We start from the raw sequence: 23,744 nt of genomic DNA, 5'->3' as shown, positions 1-23,744 counted from the left end.
TTTCTGGCCACAAGCCTGGAGAAATGGAAATTTGTTCCACCATCAGGAGAGGGCCTAATTATTGGGATAACGGATTGTGTTTTGTTTCCATTGTGTGTCACAGCTTCTAGCAGCCCTTATCAAACATTTCATTTGATCTTGACAATCTCTTATGAGGTTTGGCAGCGCTGTCCTCATTTTATAGATGAGAAAACTGGATCATAAAATGAAAAGAGATCTTGTAAGACTCCAAGCCGATCATATCATTCTGCTGTTTCCTTAAACTTTTATCTAAGGAAAATGACTGTTCAGAATCCTAATCAGAGCCCAAGGCCCACTGAGCCTCACCCAGGATACCCTTTGCCAGGCTCTTCCTGGGTCATTTGTCCTCACTCTCCACACTAACTGTATCTCCTTGGAGAAGGCACTTACAATCACTCAACTCAACTGCAAGTCCCCACCCACTAGGTTCTTCCTGCTCATTCTGCTCCAACTGCAACAGCTGCTTCTTAGACGGTCCAAGCCCACTTATGCCTCAGAGCTTTAGCAGGTACTATTTCTTGTCCCTGGAACCCCCTTTTCTAGATACTGGTAATTCACTTCTTCACCTCATTTGAGTTCATCCCCAAATGTTACCTGTTAGCAAAACTCTCAGTCACCACAATATTTAAAACAGCAACCTGAAACCACTGTCTGTCAATTCTCTGCTTTACTTTCTTTCAAAGCATATAGTATCATGGGCCTTCTAACTATTGTCTATCTAACAAAATTTATCCACTGCCTGTCATCTATTATCTACCTTTCAATCTGTCTACCTGTCACCTATTTATCTTTCTATCACCTCTCCTCTGTCTGTAAATGTGCTTATTTTCTACCCCATCCTCCCCAAAATGTAAGAGCAGGTCCTTACTTTTACTGACTACTGTGACTTCAGAGCCTGTAAAAGTGTCTGGCAACTAACAGGTGCTCAGGAGACAGCAGCAGTAAATATTCCTGTTTTTCTATTTCATTCTCACAATAATTTCAACCATCAATAGGAGGTATGTACAGGTTAATAGGTGTACAGGTTAAGAACCAGACAATAAAAGCAAAAATCTTGGTTTCTCCCTTGGTAATCTGTGGGATCTTTCCCTAGTTCCTTGGGCTCCCTGGATCTCAGCTCCACCACCTATAAATACAGATGCACAGGGCTGGGGATGTGGCTCAAGCGGTAGCGCGCTCGCCTGGCATGCGTGCGGCCCGGGTTCGATCCTCAGCACCACATACCAACAAAGATGTTGTGTCCGCCGAGAAGTAAAAAATAAATATTAAAAAAAAATTCTCTTCTCTCTCTCTCTCTCCTCTCTCACTCTCTCTTTAAAAAAAAAAATACAGATGCACACAGCACCAATGTAAGGTTGTTTAGGGGAGTAAGGGATGATGTAACTAAGCATGGAGTAAATATTCAGTAGATGTTACCTATTACCATTATTATAATTGTCATCATTGGCATGGTCATCACCACCATCATCATTGTTAGCTTTAACCTGGTGAATTAGACCCAATGAATACAGTGCTCAAAATAAATAAATAAATAAACAAACAAACAAATAAATAAATAAATCCATCCCAGGGAGGTTAATTGTCTCAAGAAACAACAATAACAAAAAAGTGACTGTCACAACTGAGAAAAGAGCCAGTCTACATATCTACTAGCCAAGATTCCTGCCATCATGTCCCCTCTGTACCACAGGTGGGTACAGAGCATCCAAATGGCAGAAGGAGCAAACTCCTTCCCTTGCACCATCCCTACATGGCAGCCAGCCTTTGATATGGAAAACTTTCATTCCTGTTTTAGTTAACTTTTTCACTGCTGTGACTTAAAGACCTGACCAGAACAATTGTAGAGAAGGAAAAATTTGAGGGCTAATGGTTTCATAGGTAATAGTCTATAGAAGGCCAACTCCATTCCTCAGGGCTCAAGATAAGGCAGAACATCATGGCAGAAGAGTGTGGCAGAGGGAAGCAGCTCACATGATGATCAGTGACCAGAGAGGGAGAGACTCCACTCACCAGATACAAATATATAGAACAAAAATCCACACCTCTAATGAACTACTTCCTCCAACCACAGCCACCTGCCTCCAGCACCACTCAGTCAATCCCATCTGGGATCAATTTACTCATTAGGTTAAGGCTATAACCCAATCTTTTTTCCTCCAAACCTGCTTGCTTTATCTCACATGTGAGCTTTTGGGGAACACAGCATCTAAACCATAACACTTTCCAAGACTTACAATTGATGTTGTTTGTTGCCTGTCCTGTAGCCATTTCCCCTCATCTTTATTGCAACCAAATCTCATTTCTATTTTGACAATGTTCCCAGTCCCCAGGATGAATCATCACTGCCCTAAATCAGTCACAGAAACCTGACTCTCCCTTGACCAATACTGACCAACAAGATGGAAGGGTACCCTGCAGAAATCTCACGGGTAATATTTCCTCTAATAAACAAGAGAGAGCCACCCCAAGAAAAGATCCTTTTGCACCTCCCTTGGCCTCTCTACTTGGGATGCTGCTGTGTGCTGACATAGTGCTTTGGGCTGTAGTCTTCATCTTGCAACCACAAGCTGATCACATGAGAAAACAGTGTACGTAGGCCAGCTGAATATGCAGGAGGAGGGACTGAGAGAAGCCAGCCCTGAAACTGTCTTCTCTGGGAAACTAGCCTAATCCTGGAAGCTGTGGTGTGAGAGGATTATATGGCTTGATCATTCAGCCATTGCTAGTCTTGTGTTCTATCACTTGCTACCAAAAGCATTCTGATACCACTCACCTGGGACCTCCATCCTTTTCCTGGCATCACCCCTTCATGGTTTATCTGGTTTTCTGTCTATTGCTTGCAATGCCAGTCTGCAGTTGCACAGCTGAAATAGGCAATGAGCCTATTTTCTTGATGTGCACAAGCCCCAGCAACTGTGTACTACAGCCGAACTCTCCCTCACCAGCTTTCTTCAGCATCTTCCCAGAAGAAAAAACCCTAAGCTCTGTCATCTCACTGGTCATGTTCATTGACCCTGGTGTCCAGCTCAGACCCTCCCCAACAGTTTTCACATATTCACTTGTGAAACCTGCCATGTGAAAAGAACTGAATAGTTGTACTGGAGAGAGAGAGTGAACAAGATACACATGGTTTTCACCTTCATGGAAGGCACTTATGTCATACTTTACACTTCTTGATCTTTCAATCATGCTATTAAGATAGGACAGAAATCAGCAGTTCAATAGTTCATTGTAGATATGTAATATTTAAATGAGGCTCAGAGAAATTAAGTCATTTGCCCTTAATTACATCTAAGAAGTAACAGAGTTAGGATCTCAAACTTGATTTTCTTTCTATCATATGAAAGCCTAAATTCTGAATAAATACAATTCAAGTCTACTGTGATACAAAGAGGAGGTCTATGGTCAAAGACATCCTTTAGTGACAAAGATTGTTAGAGTCTGTAAAAAAGTCAGGATGGCGCCTGGCATTTTGCCAGGGGGAGTGGTTTGTGAGGTGGCGCCAGCGAGTCATTAAGTGTGAAGATTTCTTATTGGTTGACTGCTGTATCTAGTTTATGTTAATTAAGATAAGCTGTGTGGAATGTATATATACCCCTCCTGTCCTACAATAAACGGCTCCCACTCCTGCTGTATCGATCTACACAAGTTGTTTGTCACCCCCCGGTTATTTTGCCCAGCCAGCCGGACTGCGGCAAAAGATGTCACTACAAGTTATGCCAGCTGTTGGGCCCTCTTGGGCCATGCCATGTGCCCCTATAGCCACTCATTTCATTTCACTGTAGCACCAAGAACAACTTAACATCAAGGTCTTAGCCAGGCCTCCTAAGCACAAGGGAGCAAAAAGATTGGTGAAACTGTAACACACCCCCTGTTTCCAGACCTTCCCAACAATTTAGACAGGACCAACTCTGAGTTGAGGGCACTTCAACAGTCCCATGTCCATGTCCCAGAAAGGTAAGCTGAGGGTCTACCTACACAGAATGACTTGCCTATTCTCTTTGGAGAAAAGAGGCACAAGAGGAGGAGTTATCGAAGTCAAGTGGCTGAACCACAGTCTCACAGTAGCATGGACCCAGCTGGACTGCCTCCCTCCACTTTCCTCCATGTAGCTCACCAGGGTGCTATCCTTGTGAAGACAGCTGGAAGCGTGCAAACTCAAAGAATGACACTCTCTTCACTTTCACTTCATGAGCATTATTTGTTCCGCAGGGTAGTGAAATGTGCACAAACATTCACAGATACCCCTTTGCCCATGTTTCTTCAGTGTGAATGGTGACATTCTCCTGGTAACACATAGAATGGCCAAACCGATGATGGTGGATTGGTCTTTGCAGTAAGCACAGCCAACCCTCTTCTGGAAGAATTCAGAAAAAGCTAGAAACCCAAGAAGCCTTATGTGGGTTGGATTAAAAGTAAGGGAGTCAGGATGGGAGGGGAGGTGGTAATGGGTTCAATAGGTTTTTTTTCTATAGCTTGTTTCACTCAACTTCTCTTTTGTTAACTCTCTTGGACCACAGCTGGGCAAGACACTCGAAGGTAGTCTCAGGTATAACTGGCCAAATATATCCCTAAAGACCATGTGAAAGGCATAAAAGATGTAGAATATCCTGCTGCTGACTGTGGAGCGGCAAGTTGTCTAAGGGAAACCGCATATTCATCTCCGTGTGTCTCAATCATAGCCTGAGGATAGCTGTTTTAGTATCACCCAGAGGGCACTGATAAAAATGCAAGTTCCTTGGCTCCATGGCCAGCCTATCAGACAATATGAATCAGAGTGGTGCCCACTGATCTGGATTTTTAACAAGTCCCTTCCTGGCACTGGCCTAGCCAGGAAAGTCAATGAAGAGTCGCTCTACCCCAAGCTCAGATGACTTACGTCCCAAACTTAGGTCCCAAAAGGAGGCTCCTGAGCACTGGATTGTGATTCACAGCAATGTTTCTTCCTTTATCTGTGCTGGCCATGCCTGACCCCTCACCCCAGCCCCTCTCACAGGAATCTTAGCTGGATCAGAAGACCCAAGTGCTGTGCAGGCAGAAATGTTGTGTTTATGGAATGGTCAAAAATAAATGAATTTACTCCCCTGCTAATCACCTCTAGAACCTGCTGCAGCCAAGGGGGAGCATGCACTTCTCCTCTAATAGAATAAAAGGTCGACTATCCTCTGCTCCCAGCTGGAGTCACTTCTGTCTTGAGAGGGCAGAAGAGGAGTTCACCCACTGGAAGGACAACCACAGAGTCAACTGCAGTGCCAGTGGGAGTATACTGCTGTTTGGGCACAGAATGCTGCGTGGAGATCATCTGAGCACTCCTTTTGGGATTGACCCCGGCCTTTGGGATTACCAAGAGGGCCCAACAGCTGGCATAACCGTGCCAACAGCACCATCTACTGGTCACCCAGCACCATAGCACCTTCCTCCAGGTCCAAACCCAGAGGAGCCTTTCCTCCCTGCCACCAGGCACTGTTCCTAGAGTGTGGGAAGTCCTGGGGCCAGGCCCTTCCCAGGAGGACCTCTCTTCAGAGCCCATAGAACCAGGACTCAAGCACGAAGAGGAACTAATCCCATCTTGGCTAAACATGAATCTATGTTGACAAACTCTCGCTCCCAGATGTACACTGAACTTTTTTTTTCCCCAATGCTGGAGATTGAACTCAGGGTCTCATGTATGCTAGGCAATTGCCCAACCACTGAGTCATACCCCCAGTTCTAACACTAAATATTTTTAGTTTTCTTAGATATTTGTGGTTCCCCGTTATCTTTACAGATCTCTACAATCTTTCATGTTACAGTATAAGTTCCTAGAGGGAACAATGACTGGGTATTTCTTTGCGGAGTGACTAGGTCACCAGCTCACATCGCAATAGACTTTGGAGAGAGTTCGTGGATGTGAGGAACAATAACCAGCACTTGTCATTTGTAGAAAGCACTGTGCTCTCGATGATGGCACTTCCCTCTTCCTGGCATGAGTCATTGTGGCTGTTCTGCGCTGAGGCTTACCAAATGTCAGGTGTATGCAGCACACTCCACAGGGGTTATCTCACTTAATCTTCACAAGGACTCTAGGAAAATGATTCAGAGAGAGATTAAGCAACCTGCTCAAGATCACATTGCCACCAAATGGGAGAGCCAAGATTCCAGGCCTGAGCAATCCAAAGCTGGAAACTCCCATCTTAACAGTTATGCTATCTGCCTCCCAGAAAAGCCCATGCAGTCAATTCCTCATTAAGCCTTCAGCATTCTACCTATCAGGTGGAAACTGCCACAACTCCCTTCTCCCTTTAATCACTTCTCAAACATCAGTTCTTCCTGTATGACCAGGTGGCCTCATTTGCCGAACCTGCAGGCCTGCCCACGTAGGAGGAACTGGGAGGGTGGAGAAGGCCCTAGAACCAAAGTTAGCACTAAGAGTTAACAAAAACCAAACTCAGACGTGAGATCCCTGCAGTCATTCCTTTGTTCTACAACTTTTTATTGAGCACCTACCAAGTAACATATAGGGGGAACTAGAGAAACAGCAATAAATGGAGATGGGTGTGTACAAATATGTAACAATAAATCCCACCAGTGTGTACAACTATAATACACCAAGTAAAAAGATGTGAGAAAGAAAGAAGGGCCCTCCCTGTCCCTCTGGAGGTGTATATCATAATGGTGGAGACAATTGGCAAATAAAGAAATGGGCAAATAATCATAGACAGTGGTTATGCCAAGAGGGCTGAAAAGAAAGTGGATGGTTTGCTCTCTGCTCTCTGATCATCATGTGAGCCACTTCCATCTGCCACACTCTTCTGCCATGATATCCTGCCTCACCTCGAACCCTGAGGAATGAAGCCTGCTGTCTATGGACTGAGACTTCTGACACCATAAGTATGTCAGAGTGGAATTGTTGAAACAGTACCATATGTTCCAGTGAAAGGTATTCTTTCAAAGAAAGAGGCTTAGCAGAGTGAAGAGGATTGAGGGAGCAGCCTAGGACCACCAATTGGTGAGAATACTCACAATTGTCCTTCTTTCTGAACTCCCACAAAACTGTACCTGAAGCTTTGTTTCCTGCATAAAAAAAACAGCAATTGAGGATATTATTTTCATCTTCCATCAAAATCCACATCCTCAAGAAGATCATTAGGCCCTGTGGAATTCAGTGTCTCTACCTAGCCTCTGAGGAAACCTCACCACCTACAAGTAGGAATCTAAGACGCTGCCTTTCTGCTTCCCTGGAAGAAGTGTGTGTTACTCAACTGGAACTATGCAAAGCCTTGTGGTTAATCTGGTATGATGGGAGTACTGGGGAGATATAAGAAGTCAATTCCAGATGCAGAAAGCATCTCAGTAGGTAACTGAAAACCAAAGATAATGTTTCCAGCTGGTTTGGGGTTGAGGAGTGATGTTGGAGAAGAACCACACATCTCTGATCTCAAAGGAGACCCAGTAGATGAATGTTAAAGAATGATCCTCACTATCTGGGAAATCCATGGTTGGAAAATTGGTAGTTAACTGTTCTCACTCTTTGCCAAATAGCATATGTTACAGCTACCCAATATCAACCATGACCTGGACCTACTAGAATTTATAAACAATCTGGAAGAACAATAAGAAAACTCTTATTGGAGTTCTGTCTGTATATCCCTTATGAAAGTGAATGATCTCTGATGGAGAAGAGGGGAGGGTCAGGAAAAGAGAGGAATGGTGGAATGAAACCTACACCAAACTATCCTACGTACGTATATGAATATACATAGCAAATTTTACCTTTATGTATATCTATAATGCACTAATTTAAAATAAAAACTATAAGTTAATGGAAGAAAGGCCATCAGAATAGAGAAAAGGGAAAGGGGAAGGAGTGGGAAAGGAAGGGGATTAGGAGTGAGGACTGATTTGGAGCAAATTATATTCCATGCATGTATGATTGTGTCAAAATAAACCCCAAAAATATGCATAACTCTAACGCATTAGTAAATATTTTTAAAGTGGAAAAAAACACAGAAAGTGGATGGTTGAAAGCCACTAGGCTGGTTCCATAACTTGGCTATTGTGACTGCACTGTTATAATGCCTCCATTATAGTTTGTTGATTTTAGTTCTTTTGGATAAAGTAGGAGTAAAATAGCTCATCAGATGGTGGTTCCATTCCTAGTCTTTTGAGAAATCTGATAATGATTTCCATAGTGGTTGTAGAGAATTGCAGTCCCACCAACAATGTCTGTGTTATAACACAATGGAAGTCTGCTCAGCCATAAATGAAGGTCTGCTCAGCCATGTCATCTGCTGGTAAATAGATGGAACGGGAGAACATCATGTTAAGTGAAGTAAGCCAGACTCAGAAAGTTAAGGATTGAATACTTGCTTTCATATGTGGAAGCTAGAGGAAATCAATCGAATTATACTATGTGCATATGCAAATATACCCCAATGAATCCCACTTTCCTGTATAATTATAATGCACTAATTTTTAAAAAATAACAGAAGGGTGAACGGTAGAAGAAAGGAAGGGGACCAAGGGGAGGGGAAAAGCGGCAAAAGAGGAAGTACTGGGTAATGAAATGGAGCATATTTGTGTTATGTATAAATATGTGATGATGAACCCACTATTATAATCCACTTTAAAAAAAAAAAAAAAGAAAGATTGGGCTGGGGATGTGGCTCTAGCGGTAGCGCGCTCGCCTGGCATGCGTGCGGCCGGGGTTCGATCCTCAGCACCACATACAAACAAAGATGTTGTGTCCACCGAAAACTAAAAAAATAAATATTAAAAAAAAATTCTCTCTCTCTCTCTCTCTCTCTCTCTCTCTCTCTCTCTCTCTCTCTCTCTCTCTCAAAAAAAAAAAAAAGAAAAGAAAAAAGAAAGTAACCGGTTTGGAGCTCCTCCACGAACCAGTCCCTGGCTTTTTGAGCAGGGTGCAGGGAGCGGGGTTGGAAACCTGGAGGCCTGGGGTCCCCAGGGCTCAGCCTCTTCCTGCATCCCGCGCGCTCAGTTCCCAGTTCTGGCTGGCTGCTTCAAAGTTTCCCAACTCGCAAGAGCAGCTGCCGCTTTCTCTTGCCTTTGTTTTCCCCCTCTCAGGATGGAAAATGAATTTCGAGCATCGCTGCGGAGGCTGCCAAGTAATTGGAAAACATGTCGAACAATGTGTCTGGTTGCTCCGCGGGGGCGCGGTGCCCCCCTTCTGGTGGTTTCCTTGTCGTTCCAGGAGAGGACGAGCAGCACCCTCCCCAGGCTGTGAAGTCACCGCCACACCCAGGGTGGGAGAAGCTGAGAAGCAGCTTGTGTGGAGAGAAGGGTGTCATTTGGGCACCTATATAAAACAGGCCGATATCAGAGCCGCGGGGCATACCGCAAACAGAAGCAGAAGCTGTCCGGGTGTATGCCCTCTACGTGGAGGAAGTGCTGACCTATAAGTCATCAGAGGCGGATCTACGCCCAGCAGCCAGAGCTTTTACCTCAGACCCCACAGGGGCTGAAACACAGGGCCCTATCGGCTCTCCCCACTCCTTCTCCACCTCCAGCACCCTCCTCCCCATCCATCTGCCCCAGGCCAATTCTCCTGGGCGGAGCACCAACCTGGCAGCTCACAGGGAGCATCTGCTTCCAACATTTTGAGCCCAACATGGCCCATTTTTATGTGCTGATTTGGCATCCTTGCCTAACCTCCTTCTCTGGGAATGAACCAGTGCCCCACCCCATCTAGCAATGGATACCCAGGACACTGGCTGTGTCTTCACTTTGGGAGTCCCCACGACATTTACTGCAGTTCGTGAGAGCAGCGTTTTAAGTCCCCCTTACATCTCACTCTACATTGACTGTCTCTGGAGACTCCTGCGTATAGCTGATATAAACAAACCCATCTCCCCTTTCGCTCCCTGGCTAGGCTTCGCATAAGGTCTGTCTTGGATGAGATATACCAAAAGGCCCAAGTTGGGTCTAGGTCCCTGTCTGTCTAGGATTAAAAAGGTCCTATGAGGAAGGGACACACACCTAGATGATAAAGACAGACCAATGCCCCTCCCCAACTAGCACTTCAAGAAGTTCCTGGGTATGACCTGTACCTGTGCAAGCCTAGACCCTGCGTACCTGCCCACCTCCCTCTCCTAGCCCTCTCATCAGGGAGAGATCCATGACCCAAAAAGCCTATATTAGCTCTTTCAGCTCCATTTAACTACACAAATGGTTTGGTCACAGCTGACTGGTCCCAAATTTGCCAGTGATTTTCTTTTAATTTACCGTGGCTCAGTCCCCCTGTAATACAGGTAAAGGAGGCATATTTGTTTCCAAACTCCCCTCCTGGGGTTAATCATGCACAGAACAAAACTCCATTTGAGCCACTTAATGATTTCATTTCCACCCTAGGTTTAAAGGCATTGTAGCTATAATACTAATGTGGGTCCCTCTATCCCCAAACTCCAGATGTTTGTGTATGCTCAAGAAAGTGAGAGCTTGTCATTGTTCAACCATTCCCTACCAGGCCAGAGCTGGCAATAGTAAGTATCTGTCACTTTCTGCATGGGATGGGCCCCCCCCCCCTCTTTTCCTAGGCTCATCTTCTGTCTCATAGGAAGCCATATTTGTCTCATGTGATTATTTTTACACCCACCTGTAGGATCTGCAGTAACCTCTCAGCTTCTTCCCTCCTGCCATGTGCTTCTCCCCAGCCTCCCTTGCATTCCAGACATTCAGAGCCAGGCCTATTTCCCTAAACATCATCACATCTCTCCATATGAGCATTTCCTATACCTTGAGGACTCCTCCTTTATCATAAGAGTCTGGCAACACCTCCAAAACTCTGCTTAAACATCACCTCTGTGGCAATCAGCTGATTCTTTAACTCTCTAGCACAGAAAGTCAATCCCACCTCTGTTCCACCATCTATATTCTTTTGGCTTATTTTCACACAGTATCTCATTTTGGTTTGCATGGCAGCCCTTCCACCCTCTCTGAGTTCCCTGGGGGTAGAAGATTATTCTATATTCTAGCATAACACTAGGTATAAATGCTCGATATGTTTTATTTGAATGAACAGCCCCTATATCATTTTATGTATGTGGCTATGAATTATATTCATAACTAAGTAAAATATACAAAGGCAGTCCATCTGCTTAGGCTTCCCAAAAGGTGCTAAAATCTATACCAGGCCCTGCACAGGAGCTGACTCAGGAAAGACCAAGTCACCTTCAGAAAATGTAGTTTTTGCATGCAAATGGCGCCATCTGGTGGTTTGAGTCAAAACAGCACGTCAGCTTGTCATAGTGGACAAAAGGCTTCACCCCTGGGGTCCTGAGATTGGTGTTCCCTTCAGAAGGCTCCCTACCCTCTCTACCTCTCTTCTGCTGAGATCTAGGTAGAGCCCTTCCTTAAACAGTCAAGGGCCTTTCCTTGCCAGCAGCTCTTGGATGTGCAACTTCTCCACTTTGAACATTCTCCAAGCTTGCACCTCAGTTTGTACCTGGAACTCAGCCTTGTGTCCACCCTCGATGAGCTCAGGACCCAAACTGAACTTCTCCCTTTAGCCTTGGTCTATCCTATCCTCAGGACCCTTATCATCACTTGTCCATGAAACACATATTGCAAGTCACCTATCCTGTCTCAAATCCACCCTCTTCTCACCTCTCCTTGGCCTAGCCCATACCAGCACCCTTTCTAATGTTCCAGGAGCATCCACATTGCCTTCAACATACATTGCTGAAAATTGCCTGTCACCTCCCCTCAAAGTTGTCAGCCACATGTCCCCAGAGCCAGACTTCCAGCATTGGATGGATGAGTGGGTGGGTAGATGGCAGGCATAGCATCTGTGCCAACACCAGGGCAGGTTGTTAAATAGCTTGTCTCTTTATTAGCAGTTCAGCAAGAAGATTCCAGTGCTACCACTGTCAAAATGAAGGGCTCACCCACTGGAGTCTCTCTGCCCAGGTCTGGTCACCCTTCAGGTCAAGCGGGAGGTGGACCTTCTTCTGACACAGGCTGCTCCTTGACCCTGAAAGCCTTCAACAGGGAAGCAGACAAACGTTTCAGGGGCGCATCATGCAGATGTGATGTCTTCTTGTAAGCCTACTGTTTTTCATATTCTCACCAGGAAAACTCACAAAAGAAAAGTGGTAGTGGTATATCAGACTGTTGGGATTGAAGCCTGGCTCTGATTATTCCAACTTCAGAAGCCACTGAAAGTTGCTTACACCCATCCCAGCACCTGTGATTTCTCATCTCCAGGAATATTAGCAAACAATTGATGTGTGTTTACCATGTGCTAGACAGTCCCCCCAAGACAACCCTCTGACATAAACACTGCAATTGTAGATGAAGAAATTGAGGCACAGAAGCACCTGTCATGGGTCAGCTGGATTAGACCCTGGCTTGGTTTACCCTCTGCTGTCTGTAAAATGGTTGATTTGGGATCAAATGAGAAACCTTGACAAAGCGTCTTATGCAAAACCTGGAATATAGTAAGTGTTCGATAAATGCTAACATTTTATCTCCATAGCCTTCTTTAAGTATGTAAAGGCTGGCTGTGAGTAAATCATGCCTTTAACCCCCACAACAACCAGAGCAGTTTTTCATCCCAGCAGGGATGCACTGACTGTTTCTAGCAAAGATCCTGTGTTGGAATTGCCCTGCCATTGACCTTCCACCTTCTGAAACTACATGAACAGCCACTTTTACAACAACTAGTACTGAGCACAATCAAAGAGGCTATGTATGACATGTACCCAAAGTCATGTACAATATCCCTGGTTGGTGCCAGGTCCAAAATCGATTTACCCTCTCTCTGTGATCCTGTGACTCAAAGTGAGGCTGGTAGACCAGCATGAGGCATTACAGAAGCCTGAGCAGCACTGCCCAGGAACTATTAGAAATGCAGAAATGCAGCCCTACCAAAACCTCAAATATGATGTACTAAGCCTGCGAAGGATTGAGAAATACTGGTCTCTGGCACCACAGTTAAGAGAGACAGAGAGGCCATTCTGAAACTTAGTGATATGTCTTTTCATAAATTTAAGAGAGTCTTTTGTAAGAACTTAACAGCAGCTGCCGTCTCCCTGGGCCTCATTGCCCCCAAGCGCATCTGCCCCACCCACCCACACACACTAATAGAGATATAAACTATGCCTTATTATGGAGTTCCCCATCCCAGAACTCTTTCTTACTACCCAGGATAACCATCTGCTCAGCCCAGTTCCTCACCTGCCTGCTCTCTCACCTGTGACTCTCAGCAGTTTGAGAGGGAAGATCGGAAACTTGTGTCCTGACATGAGTCAGTCCTAAGATGGGAAATGCTGTAGGAGACAGGAGAGGGGTGGGGTGGAGAGGAAGCTGCTGGGTGGCAAAACCTATCCAAACCAAATACCCAGATGACAGCACAGGGGCAGGGGCTGCAGTGGGCAGGATGTGGTTGGGCCATCACCACCTGTAGACCTAGGAATGAAGTCCTAGGAAGAGAGCCACAGCCCAGAGCCCTTCTGTGAGTTGGAAGGCACTGTGGGAGGCCTATGGAGCCACCACCATGTATAAAACAGGAGAGAGAACAGTAGCCCTGGGAACTGCTTGTCCCTGCCCTCGGTGTTAGAACAAACACTAAAAAGAACATAGCTGGGTTTGGGCAGGAAATCCAACAGTGGCTCCCACCCCACCTACCCCAGGTGAGAAATGCAAAGCATCCTGTCTCAGTGACTTACCTTCGTCTCACTTGCTCTATTCGATCTTGTATGACGTCATCCATCATCTCACTTGGCACTTGGAAGACACGGGTATGGCTGCAAAATGTGATTCAGACATGGGGATCCTGAGCTCCTTTTGAACTAGGCATAGTGAAACTGCCAGAGTTGAGATCATAGGAACAACGCTGTTGCCTATTGCTGTGAACTTTGAAGCTGACTCCTCACCGTTCTCATGTAAGGTTGTTTTGTTTTGGTTTTATTCTGTTCTGGTTTTTGTTGTTGTTGTTGTTGTTGTTGTTTTTGTTTTTAACTAACCAACTACTGGTGAACCACCCAATCATGCTGAGCAGGCAGCAAATGTTCCTAAGGTGAGTTAAAAAAACAAAAAAAGCTTAATCCTTACTAATGCCAGCAAGACATTGGTCTTGCGGAAATCTCAATTCCCCTCTAACTTTATTTTCAGCTCTTATGATCAGTATCATACCATATATACTATGACTTAGAGAATTTTCTAGAAAATTCTGTCACAAGGAAGCTGCAGACACCTCCTTGTTATCTTTTCTGCTTGACTTCACCAAGCTGGACTTGCCTCCCCCTTTCTAGCCCACTTGGCACCCTTTCAGATTCTGAATCCCAGTTCCCTTCAGAAACCTGTGATCTGTCCACTGAATACCCCACTTCAGTGCCCATCAACACTGCCCTCCCAAGGCAATGACCTTTTCCTGGTGCTGTGGGCATTTGAAAGTGACAACAGCATTGATACTGCCTCCAATGGTCCTCTGCCCACGAGGAGGTAAAGGTGTAATCCTGAATATGGAGCCTACAAGGCAGAGACAGATCAGCACCCAGATGAGGAGATGAAGCCAAGGAATTGTCCCCAATTGAGGGAGGAATTCCCAGCCTGGAAGGGAAAGGAGTGCTCCAGAGAAGAAGGGGTCACAGCCTTGGACCCTGGATACACATGGGATACCATGGGTACCTGACTCTCCTGGTCTCTGAAACTCTCATCCTATCCCCTGTTTCTCCAGTAATGGCTAGTTCAAGAGCCAGTCCTGGCAAAAGGCCTGCTATGGAGTTTCTCAAAAATCCTGGGCAGCAAAGCCCAGCACATGCGTGACCTACGTCCCCCATGCTGTGCTCACAGATACTCCGTAGGACTTCCCTAACACTTTCTTTAACTTTCTCACACCATATCTACCAGGTCAACTTTTAACCCTCTGAAATTAATGACTGTGTCTTGTTCTTTTCTCTCCTCCAATGGGGCCAGCAAACATTGGTGGTGAGTACCTGTCTATTAAACCATTTGTGTGGGTGGGAAACAGGAAGATGCTGTTGGTTTAAAATCTCCATTGAAAATCCAGAGTAAAAAACTTGTATGTTGAAAATCTGCTGATTCCTATATTTTTTCTAAAGCTTAAATCTAATTAGGCTATACAGCAAAGATTTTAAAATACTATAAGATGATGTGCATATTATCCAAGAAATACAACACTTAGAATTCCATAGTGCAACTGCTATGGAGAACCTTGGATTACAATCGACAACATTAATGATTTAAGGATCCCTGGCAAGTTTCTCATTCAAGAAGCTCCTTCCCAGAGAGTTCTCAAATTCCACCGTTGGTTATCCCTTCCTGTTATGTGGTTACTGCACATTTAAATTCTCCTAAAATGTAGGTGCCACTGGAAAACCTGATATCCTGAAACAAAAATACATGTCTTGAGAAATACAGCCTCCTTGAGAGCAAAGAACAAAACCAAAGATTAGTGCAGAAGAGTTGAAAGATGAGAGTATTCTTCAGTTTTCTATAGACCCGTTTAAGCCCACAATCTGTCTACTAGGAAGGGATTTGGAGTTGTCCAAAGCTTCAGCCGAATTCAGGGACCAGAAAGGAAGTTAAAAGCCTCTGCCCAAAGAGGGGCAGCTTCACACCAGCTCTCTCTTCCCTTAGTGTTAGCATCATCACAACCCAGAGAAAGGCTAGCCTGCAGAGAATAACGAAGCCACCATCATGTGGTTTTGTCACAGCATTCTAGCCTTGGGCACTGGGAAACTACCACACACCTCAGTTGCAGAGGAGGCCTTTGACTTTTGCATTTTAGAGATTATTTTTTCGGGCAGCTCTTAAAGTACAGGCACTTCTGAACAATTCAAGTGCAAAAAAATGACAGAAGTCCGAAATGTATTCGGAAGCATTTAGGGAACAGAGAGCAAGCCCAGTTTCCCAACCCCTCAAGTCATTTAAAAATATACGAATGATCTGAGCTTTCAAGATAGCAAAAATATTCCCTTAAGACCCCAAAGCAAGACTGAGAAATTTTGTGTAACTAATTACAACAAATAAATAAACAAAAAAGACTGAGAAATTTCTTAGCCAAAGGAGATGGCATCTCTAGAGAAGAGCAGTTGTAGGTTTGTATTGGCCCAGGGGGTCCTGGAGAGAAGTACCTGTGCTTTCTCATCGGCCCTCCCCACCTCTTTGCTCAGGGAAAATTATGCTTTACCTCCATCTTATGAACTGAATCCTTGTTCTTTCCTCCAGTACCTCTTGACTCTGGTTTGCTAATAGATCAGACTTCGAAAGTTGGTGCTTCACCTAGGAAATCCAGGCAGGGGTCCATGTGATTACTGGCCAGCATGGGCCCCCATAGCTGGGAATGGGCTGAGCCCTGGCCCAGCATCCCTCATAGTGGGTCATCCTGCCTCTCCTCAAACCCTCATTCCCAGGGTAATCATCTCAAACACAGTTACCACATCTCTGGTCACGTGCACATCTTGGCCATGAGTAGGAGAAGAGTTGGTGGACATCTTCTCCTTTATGTCCTGGGAAGCCTCTTCTTCTGTCTGAAAAGGGAGTAATTTCCTCCTGAGAGTGTCATTCTCCTTTTTTTTTTTTTTTCTTCATACCAGGGATTGTGCTTAACCACATCCCCACATCCCCAGCCCTCTTTATGTTTTATTTTGAGACAAGGTCTTGCTAAGTTGCTTAGGGCCTTGCTAAGTTACAAAGGCTGGCTTTGAACTTGTGATCCTCCTGCCTCGGCCTCCTGAGCCTCTGGGATTATAGTTTTTCATGACAACACCAAACATCACTCCCCTTTAATTCTGAGTCTTCCTCTTTTATTCCTTCTCTTTTCTTCTCCATCATACCACACATAACATGCATCCATGAACATATACTCCATACCCAACAGTTCCTGCACTAAGCTCCTCTGTTTCTACTCTCCTTGAGGTCCCAGGGAACTCCCCAAGTCCCTGGCCCTATCTCACAGTGTTCCTGAGACATGTGCCTGGTTTATGCTGATGCTAACACATATCTTACCAGGACAAGAGCCTCATTGTCTTTGTGGACATTTGGATGAATTAGATTCAACTCTAAGCAGGTATCTCATAATGAACTTGAGTTTCCCAGTTTTATGAAGAGAGAAGTCTAGATCCTTGGCCCCCCAAAACTATCTTTCTAGATCTTTGGATACCCAGAATCAGAGAAGTATCCTACTCACCTTTTTCAACCAGTGCTCTACTACCGATACAGCCTCACTTTCCACAACTTCAACATCCTGCAACAAATAGGTAATTGGATAATCTCAGAAAACCTAGAACCCAGCCCCCACCCCATGTCCCTTATCCAAACATAATACTTTAATCTTTTTTTGAAGTGCAGTGGGGGTGCAGTGGGGAGAAGGTAAATGGGGAAAAATTTCACATGGCTACCACCAAAACCACTTACCGAACTCATCCTTGGTGGGAAGGGGAGCCCTATACCTTTCCGGGCGAGAATGTACAAAATCCATGTTGTAATGATCATCTTTGAACTTACACTAGGCCACCTTCTTAGCTCCCTCCTTCCATTGAAGCTGCCTGAGAACTTCTATAGGACAGAGAGGTCATTGGAGGGAAATGCCCACCTGATTGGCTGACCAATGATGATGTGACAATGACCTCTCTTAATCTCCAGGCTCAGAGTAGAGATGGAGAAGAGAGACTAGGAAATTCCCATCTTAGTGATGATCCTAGCTCAGAAGGGTGGTGGGGAATGAGAAGTAAGGGTAAACTATTGCCAGTAAGAGCCCAAGAAGACACCAAGGAGAATTTACCCAAACCATGGATAGAAAATGTTAGGGTGGAGCCTGGAGTTGGGGGTAGATTGATGACTGGTTCAAGTCCTAAAAAAATGCTCAAAAAGAGATTTTTCAAATCAAAAGAATAAATCTGTGGCAAAAATTACCCGAGCCTTCTAGATAGTCATTCACAACAATGTCAGAGGTATTTCCTGTTCTCCTTATGTATAGGGGCACAAGAAAGCTTGTTATCTATCCAGAAAACACCAAATATGGGACAACAATTTTCTCTTCAGGGATATTTGCTTTATTTTTTGTCTACTTTAAATTTAAATCATTTAAAAAAAAAAGCAAACAATAAGAAGTAGGGAGTAAACAGTGAAAGCATATTTCTTTGAAAGACATTTCCTGATGACTTTAGTTCATCCTGGGTGGAAAAAGAATAAAGAAAAGGACAAGGAGATCTCCTGTGACTTGAGACTTGGGGGCAAAACAAAACCTGATAAGGGTTCAGATAGCTACTCTTTCTTCCCATCTAGACTTTTTACCAGGAATTGAAAGAAGCTCGGAACATCCCAAAGAACCCTGAGCCATGTGCAGCGGCTCTCAACAGCAGCTGGAGTTCAACTCAGTGGATTCTGAGATGTTAGGCTACTCTCAAGGTCTCAGAAACTAGGCCTATAATTCTGTCTCTCCGTTAACTTGTTCCATGCCCTTGACCTGATCTCTGGTCTGAGTTTCTTTGTTCTTAAAATGAAAATAAAATGGGATCTCTAGTCTCCATCTGGCTCTAATCTTCTATCAATCTCCCCATTCTTATTCTTCTAAGTATTGTAGAAAACCTTTCTCTCTCTCCTCAATTTTCCCAGTATAACCACTAAGTCTCCTCATTCTCAACAAATCACCTCAATTTTATGTCATCCCTGTTTGGGGCAGAATAGGATAAACTGTGTTAAAAGTTGAGGAAACAAATGATCTTCCAAATCAAAAAAGGTTTCTTTTGCACTTTCAAAAGCTCCAGTGCACGGTAGGCAACTCTTCAGAGCAGCTGGGCTCCACGTGGTGACTCAGAGATGCTGGAAGCTTCCATTTTTCGGCTGCATGCCTTTCAGGATGTGTCCTCCATTACAAAACTGGGGGAAAGAGCACACTGAGGGGTCAAATCAGCTCTTCTGGGTTTCTGCCCAGAGGCTGCTCATACTTAGAGAGCCTTTGGGCTGTACTAGTCACAGGGCCCCAACATATCTCCAAAAGAGACTGGAAATTGTATAGAAAACATTTTTTTGTCATTATATTCGTGTCTGCTTCCACCTCCTAAAAATTATGTGTTCTTCCTTTTGAAATAATTTTATTTTTTAATAGCAAAATATTAATATGATTCAAAAATCAAAACTATGTGAAAAAGAGAAATTTCATCTTCTCCCCTAGACCATTCTAAATCACTTCAGAAGTAAATTTTCATAGTTTCTAGGATGTATATTCTGTGTTTATGTTATCAAAATGAAGCAGATACATAAATATACTCTTGCTTTTTATTACTATATAAAAGCATTTAGTAAAATGTAAAAATATATCTGTACCCAGAAAAATTTTTACAAATACACCAATTTGGCCACTTCCACATAAAGAAATGTATATTTCTAATACGCCAGCCAACTTCCAGACAATACTTTCCCAATAGCATTTTTTACCTCACTTGCTATAGTTTAAGTTCTGCCTAGAAAGATACAGTATGTATTCTTTTCTCTCCAGCCTCCTTCACTTAACATTATGTTGTTTCACGAATCTGAATCTGTAATTTATCGTTTCATTTCCTGATAGTATTCTGTTCTACTACTGTAGTGCCAATTATCAAATTTATTATTAATATGCATTTTTATTATAACTAGCTTGATGCTTTTAAAAATAATACTACTAGGTCTTGGGTTGTCACTCAGTGGAAGAACACTTGCCTCTCCTGTGAGGCACTAGGTTTCATCCTCAGCACCACATAAAAATAAAAAAATTTTAAAAAGATATTTTGTCCATCTACAATTTAAAATATTTTTTAAAAGAATGCTACTATGAACATTCTTTACTTGTGTTTTGATTGACATACAACTAAATCTTCTGAGTATATACCAGATATTGGAATTGTTCATGATAAGTTTTAAAGATATTCAAAATTAGTATATATCAAAAAGTAATGCAAAGTGTTTGTACCAATCTACTGCCCATAAACAATGCGTGAAAGTAATAATTGCTCCATATTTGTGTCAACACTTGGTATAGCCACCTCTCTAATTCAGCCAGCCTGGTAAAGTGATAATTTATAATAATTTAATTTGTCTTTAACTGATTATTAATGGGATTAAGCATCTTTTTTATTTGCCAATTGATTCTTTGGGGTATTCTCTGTGTGTGAAATGCCTCTTCAAGTCTGGTGCTGCCCTTCAAATATCAGTGTTTTCTTTACTGATTTGTAGATCTTTTTTTTTCTTTATTTATTTCTTTGCTTTTGTTTTTATTTTTAGTACTCGGGATTGAACCCAGGGATGCTTTACTACTGAGCTACATCCTCAGCCCTTTTCATTTTTTCTTTTGAGGCGAGGTCTCACTAAGTTGTTGAGGGTCTTGCTAAACATACTGAGTCTGGACTCCAACTTGCCATCCTCCTGCCTTGGCCTCTTGATTCACTGGGACTCCAGGCATACACCACCACACATGGCTCTAGGATTTCTTTATTGTGGATAGGAGTGAAGCCAGATTTAAAGTTAGGTAGTCAGTGTAGTTAGGTAAATCGGGTCTAATATCGAGTGAAATCTAAAATGGAGGCCATGCTGGGAATGACTCAGGGAAAACACAGGACAACTCATGGAATGTTAATGAAGTCCCGAAAAGGCTCTAGGCCAAAGTCCACCTCAAAGAAACAGCCCCCAACAGATTTGGAGATAGCCCATCCCAGAGAAGTGATAAGCCCATCCCAAAAGTCCTTCCTGCCCGTTTGGCCCACCTGTGTCCTAACCCTTCCCACCTACATTCCATCACCAAAACTACAAAAAGGGGAAACAACTGCACTTCCACGGATTCCACCTCTTGGGTCCCCTTCTTCCTCCGGGAGAAGTCTTTTCTGCTGTCCTTTAATAAACTTCTAATTTCTCTTCTGACCTTGCCTCGGCGTGCTTCTTTGGTGTTATTCTTCAACATCGGGGAAGCAAGGACTCGTCACCGGTCAACAGCGGTAACAGGAGTACTTTATAAATATGTGTTTTACAACTATTTTATCCCAATCTATGATGTGGATTTTCACTTTTAGTATTGTCTTTTAAGGAATAGAGACTCTTAATTTTTATTTTTGTTTTTTTTTTTTATTGTTGTTGTTGTTTGTTTTTGGTGTGTGTGTGTGTGTGTGTGTGTTGCTAAGAATCAAACCCAGGACCTTCTGCATGCTAGGCAGATGCTATACCACAGAGCTATATTCCCAGCCCTGAGACTCTTAATTTTCAAAGTGAGTTTTATTGATTAAATATTATACAGTTCACCCATCATAATGTGTAATTAAATGATTTTAGTAGATTTATAGGATTATGCAATCCTCACAGCAATCCAGTGTTAGATCATTTCTACCACCCCCAAAATCTCTGCCATACCCATTTCCAGTTAATCACTGTTTCTATTCTCTGCCCCAGTCCACTTTCTACCTCAATAAACTTGCTTTGTCTGGACAGTTCATAATCTATTTTCTGTCTCTGTGGATTTACTTATTCTTACCTTTTCATGTGAATAAAATCATATAATACTTGTTCTTTTGTGACTAATTCCTGCAACTTAACACAATGTTTTTGAGGGTCATTCACACTATAGCATATAGCAGTCATTTCATTTTCTTATTGAAAACAAGTAATGTCCCTCACTTATTTCATTGAGCATGATGTTTTTAGAGGGTTATCTACAGGGTGGTATGTATCCTAAATGTGTTCCTTTTTATCAAGGAGTAATACTCTTCTCTCTCTCTCTCTCTCTCTCTCTCTCTCTCTCTATATATATATATATATATATATATATATATATATATACTACATTTGTTTACCCATTCACCAGTTGACGAGCATATAGATTGTTTCCTATATATATTTACATATATGTGTGTTTGTGTGTGTATGTACATGTGTTTTATTCTCTTGTATAGATTAGCAGGAATGTATTGGTAATTTTATGCTTAACCTTTATGTTTCATGGTGCCATGGGTCAAACTCAGGACTTCATGCATGCTAGACAAGTACTCTACCATTGAGCTATATCCCCAGTTTTCTCTTTTTTTTAACAGATTTATTGAGACATAATTACATTCCATAAATTCACCTATTTAAAATATACAAGTCAGTAGTTTTCAGTATATTCAGAGATGTGCAATAATCACCTCTATCCAATTTTAGAATATTTCCATCACTCCAAAAAAGAAACTTTGTACCCATTAGCAGTCAAATCCCATTTCCCCCTAACCTTCCCTCAGCTCCAGGCAACCACTAATCTACTTTCTGTCTCTGTGAATTTACTTATTCTTACCTTTTCATATGAATAAAATCATACAATACTTGTTTTTTTGTGACTAATTCCTGCAACTTAACACAATGTTTTTGAGGGTCATTCACACTATAGCAGCAGTCATTTCATTTTCTTATTGAAAACAAGTATTTCATTGGCTGGATATACCACATTTTGTTTATCCATTCTTTGGTTGATGGACATTTGGATTGTTTCTATGTTTTGGTATGAACATTGTGTTCATATATACCATGAGCATTGTGTTCAGGTTTTTATGTGGATATGTTTTCTCTTGGTTTATTCCTAGCAGCTGAATTGCTGAATCATTCGGTAGCCCTATGATTAACATTCTGAGAAAACCAAATGTTTTCTAAATGGCTGCACCACTTTAACTTTCCACCATCAGTACAGGAGGGTTCCAATTTCACCACATTCTTGTCGACATTGTTGAATCCATTAAGCTGACTGCAGCCATCCTAGTGAGTGTGAGGTAGTGTCTCATCCTAGTTTTGATTTGTATCTTCCTAATAATTAATGATGCTGAGCATTTCTTCATGTGTTTAACAGCCATTTGTATATCTTCTTTGGAGAAATAGCTATTCAAATCCTTTGTCACTTTATAACTGGATCCTTTGTCTTTTTATTATTGAGTTTTAAGCACCCTATACATATTCTGTAATATATATAACATATTTATTAGCATGATATATGGCTAGCAAACATTTTCTCCCATTTTGTGGATTGTATTTTCATATTTTTGGCAGCATAATTTGAAGTTTTGAATTTTGACAAAGTCCAATTTATCTATTTTTACTTTTGTTTCACGACTAAGAAACCATTGCCTCATCTGTTGATCATGAAGATTTACTCCTATGTCTCTCCAGAATTAAATAGTTGTAGCTCTTAAGTTTTGTTATGATCCATTTTTAATTTTTATAGAATGTGTGAAGGTGGTGTCCAGCTTCATCTTTTTGGATGTGGATGTCTCACTGTCTCAGCACTGTTAAAAGAACATTCTCTATTGATTGTCTTGGCACCTTTGTCAAAAATCAATTAACCATAAAGGTAGAGTTTATTTTTGGAGTGTAAGTTAACCTTTTTTTGCCTGTCTATATGCAAATATCAGTTTTTATGACCAGCTTTCTGGTATGTTTTGACATTGGAAAAGCATGAGTTTTCCAACTTCACTCTTCCCGTCTCCCCCAAGATTATCTTTACAGGTTTCTTAAATTTCCATGTTAACTATTAAGATTAGTTTGTCAATTTCTATCCCTTCAAAAATCTGCTGGCACTTCATTAGGGATTGCATTAAATGTGTTCATCAATTTGGGGAGTATTGTCATATTGATGATACTAAGTCTTCAATTCATAAAAATGGAGTGTCTTTCTATTAATTTAGATCTTAAATTTCCTTCAGTGAGTTTTTGCAGTTTCAATGTATAAGTCTTCTACTTCATTTGTTATTATTCTTAAGTATTTATTCTTTTTCATG

General features: G+C 42.5%; 1 protein-coding gene across 1 annotated transcript; it reads right to left on the bottom strand.

Moving 5' to 3' along the window:
• Window positions 1–13,209: 13,209 nt before the first annotated feature.
• Window positions 13,210–17,475, bottom strand: SPATA19 (spermatogenesis associated 19; the record flags this gene model as incomplete). Its single annotated transcript, XM_081282307.1, has 6 exons — window positions 13,210–13,286; window positions 13,686–13,763; window positions 16,172–16,263; window positions 16,419–16,511; window positions 17,171–17,227; window positions 17,398–17,475. 6 exons carry the CDS (start codon window positions 17,473–17,475, stop codon window positions 13,220–13,222), a joined length of 465 nt encoding a protein of 154 aa, XP_081138433.1. The 3' UTR covers window positions 13,210–13,219.
• Window positions 17,476–23,744: the final 6,269 nt, after the last annotated feature.

Source organism: Spermophilus citellus (assembly GCF_964194105.1).
Source record: "Spermophilus citellus genome assembly, chromosome: 2".
Taxonomy (NCBI): domain Eukaryota; kingdom Metazoa; phylum Chordata; class Mammalia; order Rodentia; family Sciuridae; genus Spermophilus; species Spermophilus citellus.
This window is presented reverse-complemented; position numbering and strand designations above follow the sequence as displayed.